This window comes from Paroedura picta, chromosome 6 (genome assembly GCF_049243985.1).
Source record: "Paroedura picta isolate Pp20150507F chromosome 6, Ppicta_v3.0, whole genome shotgun sequence".
NCBI lineage: Eukaryota > Metazoa > Chordata > Lepidosauria > Squamata > Gekkonidae > Paroedura > Paroedura picta.
In genome coordinates, this window is record NC_135374.1 from 49,332,713 (window position 1) to 49,347,021 (window position 14,309).

A 14,309-nucleotide genomic window follows, 5' to 3' on the forward strand; every position below is an offset into this window, starting at 1 on the left:
GGTTGTTTGGACCATTTGCTCTGCCTGCCTGTTTGTTGAAGGGTGGAATGATGTCAAGGTTACCTGGCGAATCAGGTGCTCCTCCAAAAAGGCCTGGAATTCGGCTGAGGTGAATTGCATCCAGTTGTCGGAGACGACCATGTCCGGAAACTCCTGGGTCACAAAAATGTGAAGCAGGGCCCTTATGACCACAAGGAATCCACCACAACCAAGAATATGCATCCCTGAAAGGGGCCTGCAAAGTCGATATGAAGGCAGGACCAGAGATTCTTGGCTAACTCCCATGGCTGCACCATGGTATCTCAGGGTGTCAGAATCTCTCGATTACTGCCATGATTTGTGCTTGACCTGAGTGACTCCATCTTGTACCTGTGTGTCAGTAATTTCTTAACCGTTTAACCCTGAAATGCTTGTGTAGTGATTTAGTAACTGTTACAATTTTTGCCAGACTGTATTATCTCTGCAAGTAGACTCTGTGAAGGTCTCAAGGTTGAAGACGGGCCTGTTATCATCCTTGGCTCACTGCCCGGATTGGCACCTGCAGGAGGGGGCTCAGACCTCTGGGAACTCAGCTGGGTTTGGGTGGGAGATTGTGTGTAAAAGGGGATACATTACAACTATTGATCAGATTCGAATTTGAGATGTCTAGGATCCTGAACTGCTATGCAATAAAGCTTTATTTTATTAAGAAGTCTTGTTGCTAGACTGTCAGTTCCTGACACAGGGGAGGGATGTTCATGGCATGTCAGGCAACGGTTTACCCAAGATTCAATGTCCTTGTCTATCACTGGCTGCGAACAAACACTTTCATATGCACGATGCCAGTATGACCATCATGCAGTGCTTATAGGACAGGCTGGCACAGCTTGAGCAGTACCATGACACAGTACACCCACAGCAGACAGATCATATGTGCCTACAACTTGTGTGTAAAAGGGGATACATTACAACTATTGATCAGATTCGAATTTGAGATGTCTAGGATCCTGAACTGCTATGCAATAAAGCTTTATTTTATTAAGAAGTCTTCTTGCTAGACTGTCAGTTCCTGACACAGGGGAGGGATGTTCATGGCATGTCAGGCAACGGTTTACCCAAGATTCAATGTCCTTGTCTATCACTGGCTGCGAACAAACACTTTCATATGCACGATGCCAGTATGACCATCATGCAGTGCTTATAGGACAGGCTGGCACAGCTTGAGCAGTACCATGACACAGTACACCCACAGCAGACAGATCATATGTGCCTACAACTTGGTCTGCCAGGCAATAAGGGGCAGGAAGTCCAATACCTGTTTGCCCATAGGCAACCCCCTCAACACCCAGTTGAACATATGGGTGATGAGGCGGTCCTTGGGTGAGTGGGCAGCAATGTCTGTGGAGTGCAGCAGCAGGCAGCTGAGGGCATCGGCATGCCCAATAGACATCCCAGGCTGGTACTCGAGGATGAAGGTGTACCATGCAGAAATATTGACCTCTGGGGAGAGGATCTGGGGTGTCTGACAGTCCCTCATGAAGAGGCTGAGCAGAGCAACAGCCATAGATGTAGTCATGGAATTTCTTTATTCCAGTGACTATGGAGCATGCCTCCTGATCAATTAGTGCACAATTGTGCTCAGCCAGAGACAGCCTCACTGAGTAGAAAGAAAACAGACCCTTGCACCCGTATGGTAGATGGTGGATCAGTACAGTGCCGATTCCATATTGGGAGGGATTGCAGGTCAATACAACAGGCTGAATTTCACTGAAGGAAACCAGTACACTATCAGAAGTAATCAATTGCTTGATGGACTCAAATGCGGATTGCTGCTTAGGTCCCCAGACTCTGGGAGTCTTCTTGTGGAGGATCTAATGCAGAGGCTCAGCAATGGTGGCCTTGTTGGACAAGAATGAGTAGTAGAAGTTAAGGAGGCCATCGATGAAGAACTCTAGGAACTCCACCACAGGGATACCAAGACGACATCCCCCCCCCTCTACCTTTAATCCTGCTGCACAGAAACGGTGCAAGACCTCTCAGAGGTGGCCCGCAAGCTCAGGGACAATGCTCTCCACCAGTAAGATGAGGAGATCTTCTATCATGTTCTAGAAGATTCCTGGAGTCATGCTGACATTGAATTTCAGGTGCTTGACCCGAAATGCACCCATATGGGGGACAATTGCTTGGGCCTCGGCCATGGAAACATCAACTGGCAGTTGCTTATAAGCTTGGGCCAGGTTGAGTTTGGCAATGACCTTGCCCCCTGCCAGTAATGCCAAAAGCTGGTTGATAACAAGCAGTGGATACAAATGCTGTTGCAGTTCCTAGTTCAGCATGTACTTATAGTCCACAAAATTACGGACATCCACATTAGGTTTGATGGGGGTGACTGTTCAGGTCTCCCAATGTACATTTGGCACTACCTCAAAGATGCACTGTGCCAGAACCTTATCAAGCTCTACATTGATGCAAGGCTTCAGCGCAAAGGGAACCTGCCTGGCCTTGAGACGGATGGATGCCACCCGGGGGTCAAGAAACAAAAAATTTGGTGGGCTGGTGTAATGGCTAAGCGAGTCATCAAACGAGTCATCTTGAGGAACACCAACTATTTCCTTGTCCTGTGGGTGATTCCGTTGGCTACGAGGAAATGGCAGAACCAACAGGTTGTGTGGCTGAGATCAAAGGGCTCGATCTGGCTGAAGATAGCCATTGCCTTAATTCTGCTGAGTCTGCTTCCCAGCAGCATGTTCCAAAGTTGGTGTGCCCTTCTCTGGAGGTTGGGTACCGATGGTCTCAAGTGGTTGAGGGGTGGTTTGTTCCTCCTTAGCAGCAGGATTCTGCTCTAATGATTCAGCTGGTGAATCATCGGACCTTGGAAGGCAGGGCTGGTTCCCCCTCAAATGGCAGGACTCCACATCTGTAGTGATTTCAGTTGTAGATCACAGTTGGGATCCCATTCACGTCACTAGTGTGAAATAAGTGGATTCTCAAGGATGAAAGCCAGGCAACTAGGCAAACAAACAGCTCAGTGGTGAGTGCATGTTGAAGGAAGCAACAAGACGACTCAAACCCCCGAGAACAAACCCCAACTTATATAAATTTTCATAAAAATAGAATCTCCTGCGGGAGCCTAATAGGATCAGAGGCACTTGGTTAGTTTAAAATGATTGGCTTCTGCAGCTGGGAGCCTTGCAGTGCATTGGCTGCTAGAATCCTACCTCAGACCTCAAGCTTAGTTCTATGTGGATTTGCATACACAACTGGACCAATGTGCTTCTGCGCAGCAGCATTCCTACCTTCAGTTCTTCTTTTGTAGAATCTCCATAATGTGGGACTGCACAGAAGACCAATGATGCATACTGTTGACAAAAGAGGAAAAAAAGAAGCACTTGGCTGAGAAGATGGGAGATCCTTGTGTGGACCTTGCCCTGTCCTTGTGCTGAATCTAACACAATAGTAACACAAAGGAAGTAAAAGGGTTATAAGTGTAACCATGCAGTCAAAATCTATCTATATTGTACCTTTAAATGTTAATATTGGTTAATTTGCTATGATTCACTCACTGGACAGTGTGTTCTACAATATAACACCCACCCCTTTGCTTTTGAACAACTGAATTACCCAGAACTCCAGTTAACTTAATTTCAAGTGGCTGCAGGAACAATTCTATCTCCTCAATTATTGGAATTATAATGGGCATCAGCCAAACATAGTATCATCAAGAGATAACTTTGTCACCACATAAGAAAACCGCTTACAGTTGTGTTAAAAAATTACTTTTGCTATAACCCAGCAAGGATGAAGATGAGTATTTGTCTCTTCCAGCTGTAATCACCACATTAATAGAGCTAAAATGGAAAATGAGTAAATTGCCAATTTCCTTTCTATATAAGTAGCACAATCTCTTCCTCTGTGATTTCCATTTTTGGAAGCTTCCTTCTCTTCGTTCCAGGACCTTCAACCATTTGAATAACAGCTGCTTATGAAACCTGCTGTGCTGTAACAGTTCTGAAATGTTGTGCTCTTTCTATATCAGCTTCCACCAATGGCACATTTTCATACAATACAAACAACTGAGCCCCTCATATGGGAGTCTCCCTAAGCACTCAGTTTAGAATCATAGAATCACAGAGTTGGAAGGGGCCATACAGGCCATCTAGTCCAACCCCCTGCTCAACGCAGGATCAGCCCTAAGCATCCTAAAGCATCAAAAAAAAAGGGTGTATCCAACCTTTGCTTGAAGACTGCCAGTGAGGGGGAGCTCACCACCTCCTTAGGCAGCCTATTCCACTGCTGAACTACTCTGACTGTGAAAAAAAATTTCCCGATATCTAGCCTATATCGTTGTACTTGAAGTTTAAACCCATTACTGCGTGTCCTTTCCTCTGCAGGCAACGGAAACAGCATCCTGCCCTCCTCCAAGTGACAACCTTTCAAATACTTAAAGAGGGCTATCATGTCCCCTCTCAGACTCCTTTTCTCCAGGCTGAACATTCCCAAGTCCCTCAACCTATCTTCATAGGGCTTGGTCCCTTGGCCCCAGATCATTTTCGTCGCTCTCCTCTGTACCCTTTCAATGTTATCTACGTCCTTCTTGAAGTGAGGCCTCCAGAACTGCACACAGTACTCCAGGTGTGGTCTGACCAGTGCCGTATACAATGGGACTATGACATCTTGTGATTTTGATGTGATGCCCCTGTTGATACAGCCCAAAATGGCATTTGTCTTTTTTACTGCTGAATCACACTGCCTGCTCATGTTTAGTTTACAATCCACAAGTACCCCAAGGTCACGTTCACACACAGTGTTACCTAGAAGCGTATCCCCCATCCAGTAGGCATGCTTGTCAAAAGCTTTACTAAAATCCAAGTAGATGACATCAACCGAATTTCCCCGATCCAGCAAACCTGTTACTTGGTCAAAAAAGGAAACCAGGTTGGTCTGGCAGGACCTGTTGGAGACAAATCCATGCTGACTTCCTTGGATCACCAAATTGTCCTCCAGATGTTTACAGATCGCTCCCTTTAATATCTGCTCCATTATCTTCCCCACAACAGAGGTCAGACTCACTGGTCTGTAGTTTCTCGGGTCATCCTTCCTCCCTTTTTTGAAGATCGGAATAATGTTTGCTCTCTTCCAGTCCTCCGGGACATCTCCAGTCCTTAAAGAGGTTCCGAAGATGATGGACAAGGGCTGTGCAAGTTCTCTGGAAAGTTCTTTGAGTACTCTCGGGTGCATTTCATCCGGACCAGGGGATTTGACCTCATCCAGTGCAGCTAAATGCCTCTCGACAAACTCTCTATCCATGTTAATCTGCCACCCAGACACTATCCTTTGGCTACGGCTATCTCTAGATGTGCCTAAACACTTTGAGCTGTGGGGAAAAAACAGATGTAAAATAGGCACTAAGCCTTTCTGCTTTCTCTGCATCCTCTGTTAGAGTTTGTCCATCCGCACCCAACAGTGGGCCTATTGCCTCCTTTACTTTACGTTTGCTCCTCACATAACTGAAAAATCTTTTCTTGTTACAATGGGCTTCCCTGGCCAATCTTAGCTCACTCTCAGCTTTGGCCTTTCTGATGATTGAAATGAGTAAATCCTTTATGATTTACTCATCTTGTGCTTTAAGATATTGTCTGGCATTGTTGTGAAATGTCAAATGCTGTTAAAAATGATATGTGTGTTATCTTTCACAGATTGTCCAAATGGAAACACGTAGACTCCCACCCCCACCCCCACCCCAGAAATGCCTAAGATCATATGTTTTTGGTTTTTACTTTTTGGAGATCCTTTCACAACCCAAGAAATACTCTCGATCCCTGGTTATGTCCCCCACCCCACCCCGGAATGTTAATTATCTGAACAACAACAAACATAAAACAGTTTTTTGTGCTTTCCACTCAAATGCCACACTGGCATACTAACAATGAAAACATTGAAAGCCTAACTGTTTAGTCACATCATGGACAGAAGCTCAAAAGTGGATAATGTACATGGGATAAGCTAGCCGCCTGCTTGACAATTGTTGTTATGATACAAAGAAAGCCCAAGAGCAAGATTTTCTTCCCAGTTATTTATTTTAATGAATGAGTCATATTGTATGTCATGGACTGTCACTCATGATCAGCATCTGGTAGTTTTAAAAACTGCCCAGCCTTCCCCTTCAAAGCAGCATGATGATGTTCGCATAGTATAATCTTGCTAAGCGCCAAATGACAGGCCAGTAAATGGGAATAAGCAGTAGTAATGAAGAGAGGTGCCTTGGCAATAATTATGTGATGGTTTTGTATTTTGTTTGAAGCTTGGGGTTTTAAATGAAAAATACTGTGGATCCACTACATTCCCCCCCCCCCCCTCTTTTGGCTGTGTTACAACATATTTTTGAAAGTTCTGATATAGGCACAACTATTTCCTTCTGGTATGGAAAAAGGCCAAGTTTCCAAGCTGATATGCCCTTAGGAGAGAAATATTCACTTAATACAAAGCAGCATAACCATCTGCTAGGGTCATGAGTACTGGCCAGCCTAGCTCTGGTGATGCAAAAGTTCAAAGGTAGCAGTAAAACCAACACTTGGAGAAAAGAGCTTGCTGGAAACAGTTCTACTTGCAACAGGGAGGAACGGTAGGCTGAAAACCTGATATAATTGAGAGATAATAAAACTTTTGAACAATCCATTCTTACCTAACAATACTGTAGCTCCATTACAAGCAGAAAGCAAAAGCAGACACAAGAAACAATCATAAAGGACCCGTAGGAAAGTATTTCACTTGCTAAGCCAGCCAGAGCCGCATGGAAGGGTGGTATAAAAATATGAATGAATGAATGAATGAATGAATGAATGAATATTAAGATAACATTACAGTTTTCTTGAAGGTTGATGCTCACTTGACCCTTGGAAGACAGGTAAAGTGCCAGGTACGTATTAGGTGGTAAACAGACCATTAGCCAAATGTTTAAAGGAAACACTGGAGAAAACAAAGCAGCTCATATACATCACACATTTTATTTATTTCTATAGGCAATTCATGTACAACCCACCTTCCTCCCCAATGTAGTCAAAAAGTGGTTTAAATAATTTCTCCTCTCTTTAATTTTATCTTACTTTAACGTGAGGCCTGGAGTTTTCCTGAAATTAGATTTTATCTCCAGACGACAGGGATCAGTTTCCATGGAGGAAATGGCAAATTCAGACTCCTAACATCACCCTGCCCCGAGGCTCTATACTCAAATCTTCAGGAATGTCAGTAGGCAACTCTAATCCGGACCCTTATTATGTGGCAAATTCTGGCAAAGTCATTAAAATTAAATAAGAACAAAAGAAAATCTTATCAAACTGGCAATGGAAAAGGAATGCATTTATAATTATCTGAAAAAGATAAAAGATTCAAGATACTAATTGAAAGATACTAATTCAAGATACTAATTGAAAAAGATTCAAGATACTAATAATTTACAAAAAATAGTAATTAGACCAGAGCTATACTATACCATAGTGTGATCATATCCTGTTAACCTGGCCAAATCTGTCCATTTTCATGTAATACTGACAATCACATAAGAGATATTTTCATCTGTCTTCCTCAAGGATACTAATAGGGACATTTGTTGTGGTAGAAGATGCAAATAGAAGACTGTAGTCTGTCTCAAATGATGACAATTTGTGCTGAGTTCTATTTTTGTATATGAGAAAAGTAATAGCAGTAAGGAATGTTCTAATAAATGTGTTAACCACCCGCCAATACAATCTATACCAAGACAGAAACTATATGAAGAATTTATTTTCCCAAGCATTGGTGGAAACCAAGATATTAGGCAGGTCATTGAATTCTTAATGTATGTCTTCCATCCATATTCCTACAAGCAACCTGGTAAGACTAGATAACATCCATTATCAAAGGCTATGGCTATTGCTTATGATATGTTTTATTAACTGACTACCTTCTATTATCAGGTCTGGCAGGAACATGTTTTCAAAGCCTCAGGGGAGGGCGATATATAAATATAATAAATAAATAAATAAATAAATAAATAAAGTCATAACTATTCCTATTTCAGAGCTTCAATTAGACCAATGTCTTTACTTACTTTAATGTATCTCACACTTCTGGGATTCTTAGTCAATGTCTACATTGTCTGGTTCCTTGAAGATAGCCTTTTGTCAAATATCCTTTGTATATTCTGCAGACACAGTCTGCTATTGATCACTTAATTCTGCTGTGAATTCTGATTATCTAGGATTAACTGTTATTTTAAAAAAAAATGTGTTTTGAGGAAAAGTAAGAAAATCTATTAATTTTATACAGAGCTTTTGGGAGGCTCACATATTCCATATTTGTATCTTCTTAACCCATTTCAGGCTTTCCAAGCACGAGGAACATGTCCCTCAAGGCTATGTTGTCAGTTTGACTATCTTCTGTGCAAATATTTATAGCAACCTGCATCACTACAATCAGTAGCTGCAATTGCATATGTGCACATTTCCAGCAATGGCACAAATTTTCTAATGTGTAGATTTTTTTTTTAAACAGTAGATTCTTGACTATATACACCAGCAGTCTTCACTAAATGTTTTTAATTTCAAGTAGTTCTTCAGGCCATTTCTGACAAATCATCTGCCTGCTTACTATAGATATACCAGTTAAAAGTGAAATGCAGAAAGGCATTCTGTAAACTGTAATCACACATATGCTGTGAATTTACATGGCCATTTATTCCGTTCAATCTGAACTATGTTTTTATAATCTAGAATTCTGCAAATCCATATTGTCAGAACTCCAGTTTCTTTCTGGGAACTCCTGCTACTCTCCACAGGCTTTCCTCCCTTTTTCTTGGCCCTCCACTGTATCTAACCCCGGATGTGTCCACGCCTCAGGCGCTAGATTTAAGGTGTTTGCCAGGCCAGGAAAGGGTATCTGCCTACAGAGACTTGCTTATGCAAATGATTAATTTGATGAAGGACAGATGAGCTCACATTCTAGTTGTATCTGAAGAACTTAGAAGTAACTCACAAAAGCTCATAATCTACCACAATTTTTTTTGTCTTTAAGGTGCTATTGGTCTCTTGTTCTTTTCTACTGCTATAAGCAGACTCACACAGCTACCCATTTTGTTCAATATTGATTAATTACATTTGAAAGCTGCCGCTCCTGGCCTCTCATCTCATATTGTAATAAAATCACAATACAATAATAAACAGAAACAGAGCTCAATGGCTAAGACTGAGAAGTCGAGGAGCTCAGCCTTTGATTGCATAGTTTCACCTAACAAGCAGTAGCACGGACTGTATCAGATAGCACTAAGGGGACAAGGTCTCCCACTATTATGAGAGAAATTCAAGAAGCCCTGCTGCCTGGTGCTATTCTGTCTGATGGAGGGAGAAAAAGAAATTTAAAATCGCCATTGACACAACAGAATTATTTCCCCAGAAGCAGGGCCATAACTACTGGAAGGGGGGGCAGCAAAAGGCAAGGCCCGCCCAAAACATCTCCCTACCTGCTCCCCCCCATAGCGTGAAAAGATTGACCTCCCAGTGAACAAGTGTCTTCCTGCAGGTGCTGCTGTTTCATCTTCCCTCATAGTACTTTGCTTTCTATTCCAGCAGTAAGTGCTAATGGCTATATTGCATCCAGGAACTGATCAAAAGTGGTGTGCCCAAGTTCTAGGGACTGGGCCCCCCAAAGGCAATTGTTTGGATGATCACTGTTTGTGTTGAAGAATTTCCTTAAAGTGTGGTTTTGTTCACATTTCTCTCTGAATCAGCAGAACAAAGTGTAGTAAAATGCACAGTAAGGAGTTAACTTACCTGATTAGGGGTAGATTAGGGGTGGATGAAAACTCCATTCCTGAATTTGTTCTTTTTCCTTAGTTTTCTGGACCTATATTCCTATAAATTGAGTTGCAGTTCCTATGAGTACATGTACCGTGTCATATCTACTAGACTGGGCTGTTGTGCCAGGTCAGGAAGGCAAGCCAGAAACCAGAGTCCAGTCTAGGAGGTTGGGGCCAAGGGAGCCAGAGCGGGGAATGGAATCAAGCCAAGCTGAGGTAGAGAGCCAGAGAACATCAGAATACAAACTGGGGTCGCATGCCAAGGACATAATCAGAATTTAAGCAAAGGGTCTAGAACCAGGAGCGCAGTCAAAGGCCATAGCCAAGGCCAGGAGTGTAGTCATGAGGACTCAGGTCAAGATCAGGAAACCAGAAGTCAGTGAGGCAGAGCTTTGCCATAAGGAACTGGAACATGGAATCATCTTGAGGGATGGGTAGGTAAATGCACATGTTGTACCCACGCAGGATCACACCTCAAAGTACTCCTGAAATACAGCTGAGCTGGATGAGGCAGCCCTCAGTCAGAAAGCTTGCAGCTGGTTCCCATCTATGTTGACAGCAAGCTGACAGGCCTGATGATCTTCTGACAACTGTCAAGCTAGATCTCCTCTGCCAACGCTGCCATTCGGGGCTCACTGGGGTCCTGGCCCAGACCATTGGTGCTAATCCTCCAGTGAGTCTTCCACACTGGTGGGCATCTTGTCCCAGGGTTTTACATAATAGGGCTGGGTTTCAGTCTGGCTGGTACCAGACTGCTCATCCTCCTGGAGATCAGGCAGTTCCCGGTCCTCGCCAGCCGGGACTTCTGGTACTTCTGGGAGATCCCCCTCCTCCGGAGTGCCCCCTGGTGCCAAAACAGAGGATGTGGGCATGACAATTCTCTTCACCTCCCAATGAGATTACCAAAGAAAGGAAGGAGTTAACTTAATTCAAAAGCACATCTCTTGTGTTGAAAAGTGAACCATCTGTTTCCATATCTGAAGAAGTAATTACTACAAAAGCCTCTACCTTGAATACATTTTGTTGGCCTTAAAGATGACACAACCTTTGTTCACTTTATGTTTCTTGGACCCAACTTGTTCTGCCACATAGCTCTGTGTTGAAGGAATGAAGTGTTTTATATGAACCTAAGCATGTCTGCCACTAAATTCAGTGGTGCTTAATGCCAAATTAGTGTGGGGAGTGCTGCTGGTCTTAAGGTCTGCTCTGCTGCTTCAGACCAAAACAGCTACAGAACAGATAATGCTCCTACAAGCATGCAGATTTGAAATTATGCTGGTGGTAGGTTCTACTTAGTGTTTTGCAGAGCAAGAGAGTAAAAATGGGTTTTCTTTTTAATAAGGAAACACAGAAATCACTTTATAGTGATTTCCATTCTTTTATGCACAGTGACTTGCTGATCAATTTGTCAGATACTTTTCTTTAGCTGTTCAGGTGTGTATATGGGGTGGGTAATTTTCCCCGATCCTTCCTTCTGTGTTCAATCTATGAAAAGTATTTTTTTCATGGTTTGCGTATTGGGATCTTTGACAACAGTTTAATAACTTCTATATTTTCTTCTTAGAAAATGGTTAGGTTCATAACCAAAGGTGGACTCCAACAATCACTTAATGTCAACCGCAAACCAGCAGAGGAGTAGAAGTATAAGCATGGCGGTTCTGTACAGACATGTAATGGGCTGCTGACCACTTTACTCACCTGCTCCTTCACCAAAAATTTGCCCTTCCCAGAAGCAATGTCATACCTCTCTTGGGATTGCTGGAAACTTAACATAGAGTTTTTGGTGGTTACTAGAGATCTACGGATTTTTTTTCAGGAAATGAAATAATGCCACTGTTCTAATGGCACCTCTCATGTCCCTAACACCCAGATAGCACCTCATTTTCAGGTCGAACAACCACTTTAAGCCAGTGAGGACTAACTGTGTTTATATCAGCCACTTTAGACTTTATATAGGCCAAATTACAAACCCTTCATAACTAAATGTAATCTGGTAATCATATGGTGTTATGATAGGGATTCAATCTTTCTTACTATTCTACTCACTTTGATGGTTGTTTCATTCCATGCAGCTTATCCCATGATCCTAACACTACCAGCACACATATCAAAAGTCTTGTAAAATCAGAATTAAATTAATGACTTTTTTCATTATATATTAAAGAGCCATGCTCTAGAAGATAGCTGTTTATGACAGCTGATTCTGGAGTCAATGCACACCATTGCAGAAATGATCTTGCCAACAAGTCCACCATAAAAAAGAAAATCTATCCACTGAATGTCACCAGGCAACGTCATTACCAGTTCATCAATTCAAGATATTTAAAACAGATGGCACAGCAATGTTTCTTTTCCACTAAGGGTTGCTAATTTCAGTCACCTCCCATTAAAAAAAAATAAAATTGGCCCCATGTCATTCAAACATGACAGTACTGTGGATTTCTCTCCCTTTATATTCTTTAGCCTTGAGGCAGATATGACAGGTGCCTTATTAGATTCCAAAAATAAACCGTAGCACAAAAAGACAGTGCATTCCAATGAGACAGCAGGCTTGTTAAAATGCAAAATGCATAAGCATATTTCACTTTATTTTTAGCTATCAATTTCACCATTTTTAAACTGTCACTTTTGAATATATAGAAATTAGTATTTGCAAAATCGGTTCACTGTAGTTCTTTTTAAAGAATCCCCATTCTCCTATAAATCCTAAACTCCTCTTAGTTCACTACAGTTACTCTTCTGTTACTAAAACAGTATTCAATTTAATCAGTTAAGTGTTCGTGAAGCAAGTAAATAATGATTTGGTCCTCAGTGTAACACTAATATGACCTATCATATTGTGAGTGTCTGCTGTGATCTTTGGTTATTTGGCCTCTACCTCAATTATCGGGGTTGAATTATATAGCTCAATACGTCTTGCAATTTAGTCTCCGCAGATAGAAACAATACCCCAGATAGAAGTTGAACCCTTCCAAAATACTCTAATTAATCTAAATAGTACTTAGAACAGAACAAAGCACTACTTCCCAGTTGAAAAGAGACTTCGTTTTAAATCTTATGTGAACTTAAAAGTGGCAACTATTTTGAAGCTTGCAAAGCTAGCCTCTCCCATAAAGTGAAGAGGAGCTACAGCTCAGGGGCAGAACAACTGCTTTAAATGCAGAAGGTCCCATATTCATTCTCTGGTATCTCCTATTGAAAAGATTAGGTAGTAGTTGATGTGAGACCCTGGAGGGCTGCTGCCAGTTTGAGTAGTCATTACTGACTCTGATAGGCCAATGGTCTGATTCAGTATAAGACACCTTCATGTATTCAGTGTTCATATATGCATAGAAATTGCCTAACAGAGAGATTTTTGTTGCTCTCAGAAAGAGGCAGAAACATTGACATGTTAAAGCAAATAAGTAGGTGGACATAAATAAAATGAATGTTTAGTTTCCATTAAAGAAATATTTGATGTTACAAAACACTTTAATAGCCTATCTACAATATTGTGAAAATAATTTGAATAATTGAATTAAGGCTTTTGTACCCTCATACCGTAAATGTGACATTTTAATTTAATCTTGCAGTTTATGATAGCTGGATCCTTCCTATTTAACACCAAACAACATATGTTCAATTCAGGAAATGATTGCATAGCTCAGAAAAAGTAGGACTACTAGGAAAAAAATCATTTCCATATAACTATCATGGTGGTCTTGTGGAACTAAATGGCAAAGTTGGGAGATGGGGAAGAATGGAGAGATAGTATCCATACTCAGATCATATCCAAATTAGATTACTGTCATGCACTCTGCTTTTGAGAATGGTTAAGAAACTTCAACCAGGTAAAAATGCAGCTGCCAGGATTGGTTACAGGGAATACATCACACCTGTGGTCAAGATTTGCACTATCTACCAATCTGCAGCCAGTTTGGTGTAGTGGTTAAGGCTTCTAATTTGCAAAGCTGTATTTGATTCCCCACTCTTCCACATGCAGCCAGCTGGGAGACCCTGAGCTAGTCACAGTCCTGTTAGAGTACTTTCTCACAGAGCAATCTCTTTTAGAGCTCTCTCAGTCCCACTAACATCACAGGGTGTCTGTTGTAGGAAGAGGAAGGTGATCTCTTTTGTATGAGAATGACTGAAGAACATTTCTCACTCTTTGCGCCCACAGAAATCTAGGTGGGACTCATTCATTACCAAAAGGCTTAAATGAGGTATCTTTCTTTACTGTTCATGTTTAAACTACCTGTAGTGTAGTGGTTAGGAGTGCAGACTACTAATCTGGCGAGCCGGGTTTGAATCTGCGCTCCCCCACATGCAACCAGCTGGGTGACCTTGGGCTCGCCATGGCAATGTGAAAACTGCTGTGACTGAGTAGTAATATCAGGGCTCTCTCAGCCCCACCCACTCACAGGGTATCTGTTGTGGGGAGAGGAAAGGGAAGGCAACTGTAAGCTGCTTTGAGCCTCCTTTGGGTAGAGAAAAGTGTCATATAAGAACCAACTCTTCTTCT

General features: G+C 42.0%; 1 protein-coding gene across 22 annotated transcripts in view; it reads right to left on the minus strand.

Moving 5' to 3' along the window:
* Nucleotides 1–14,309, minus strand: part of ROBO2 (roundabout guidance receptor 2) — a 1,095,356-nt gene that overhangs the window by 352,975 nt on the left and 728,072 nt on the right. For 6 of the 22 annotated variants that reach the window (XM_077342393.1, XM_077342387.1, XM_077342378.1 and 3 more), the window contains one exon: nucleotides 3,276–3,338. The exons of 11 other annotated variants lie outside the window; for them this stretch is intronic. In XM_077342393.1, the coding sequence (XP_077198508.1) occupies nucleotides 3,276–3,338 (63 nt within the window). Of the gene's footprint in view, nucleotides 1–3,275; nucleotides 3,339–14,309 lie in introns of those variants that run through there. 5 more of the 22 variants (XM_077342386.1, XM_077342372.1, XM_077342371.1 and 2 more) reach the window with 4 other exon arrangements.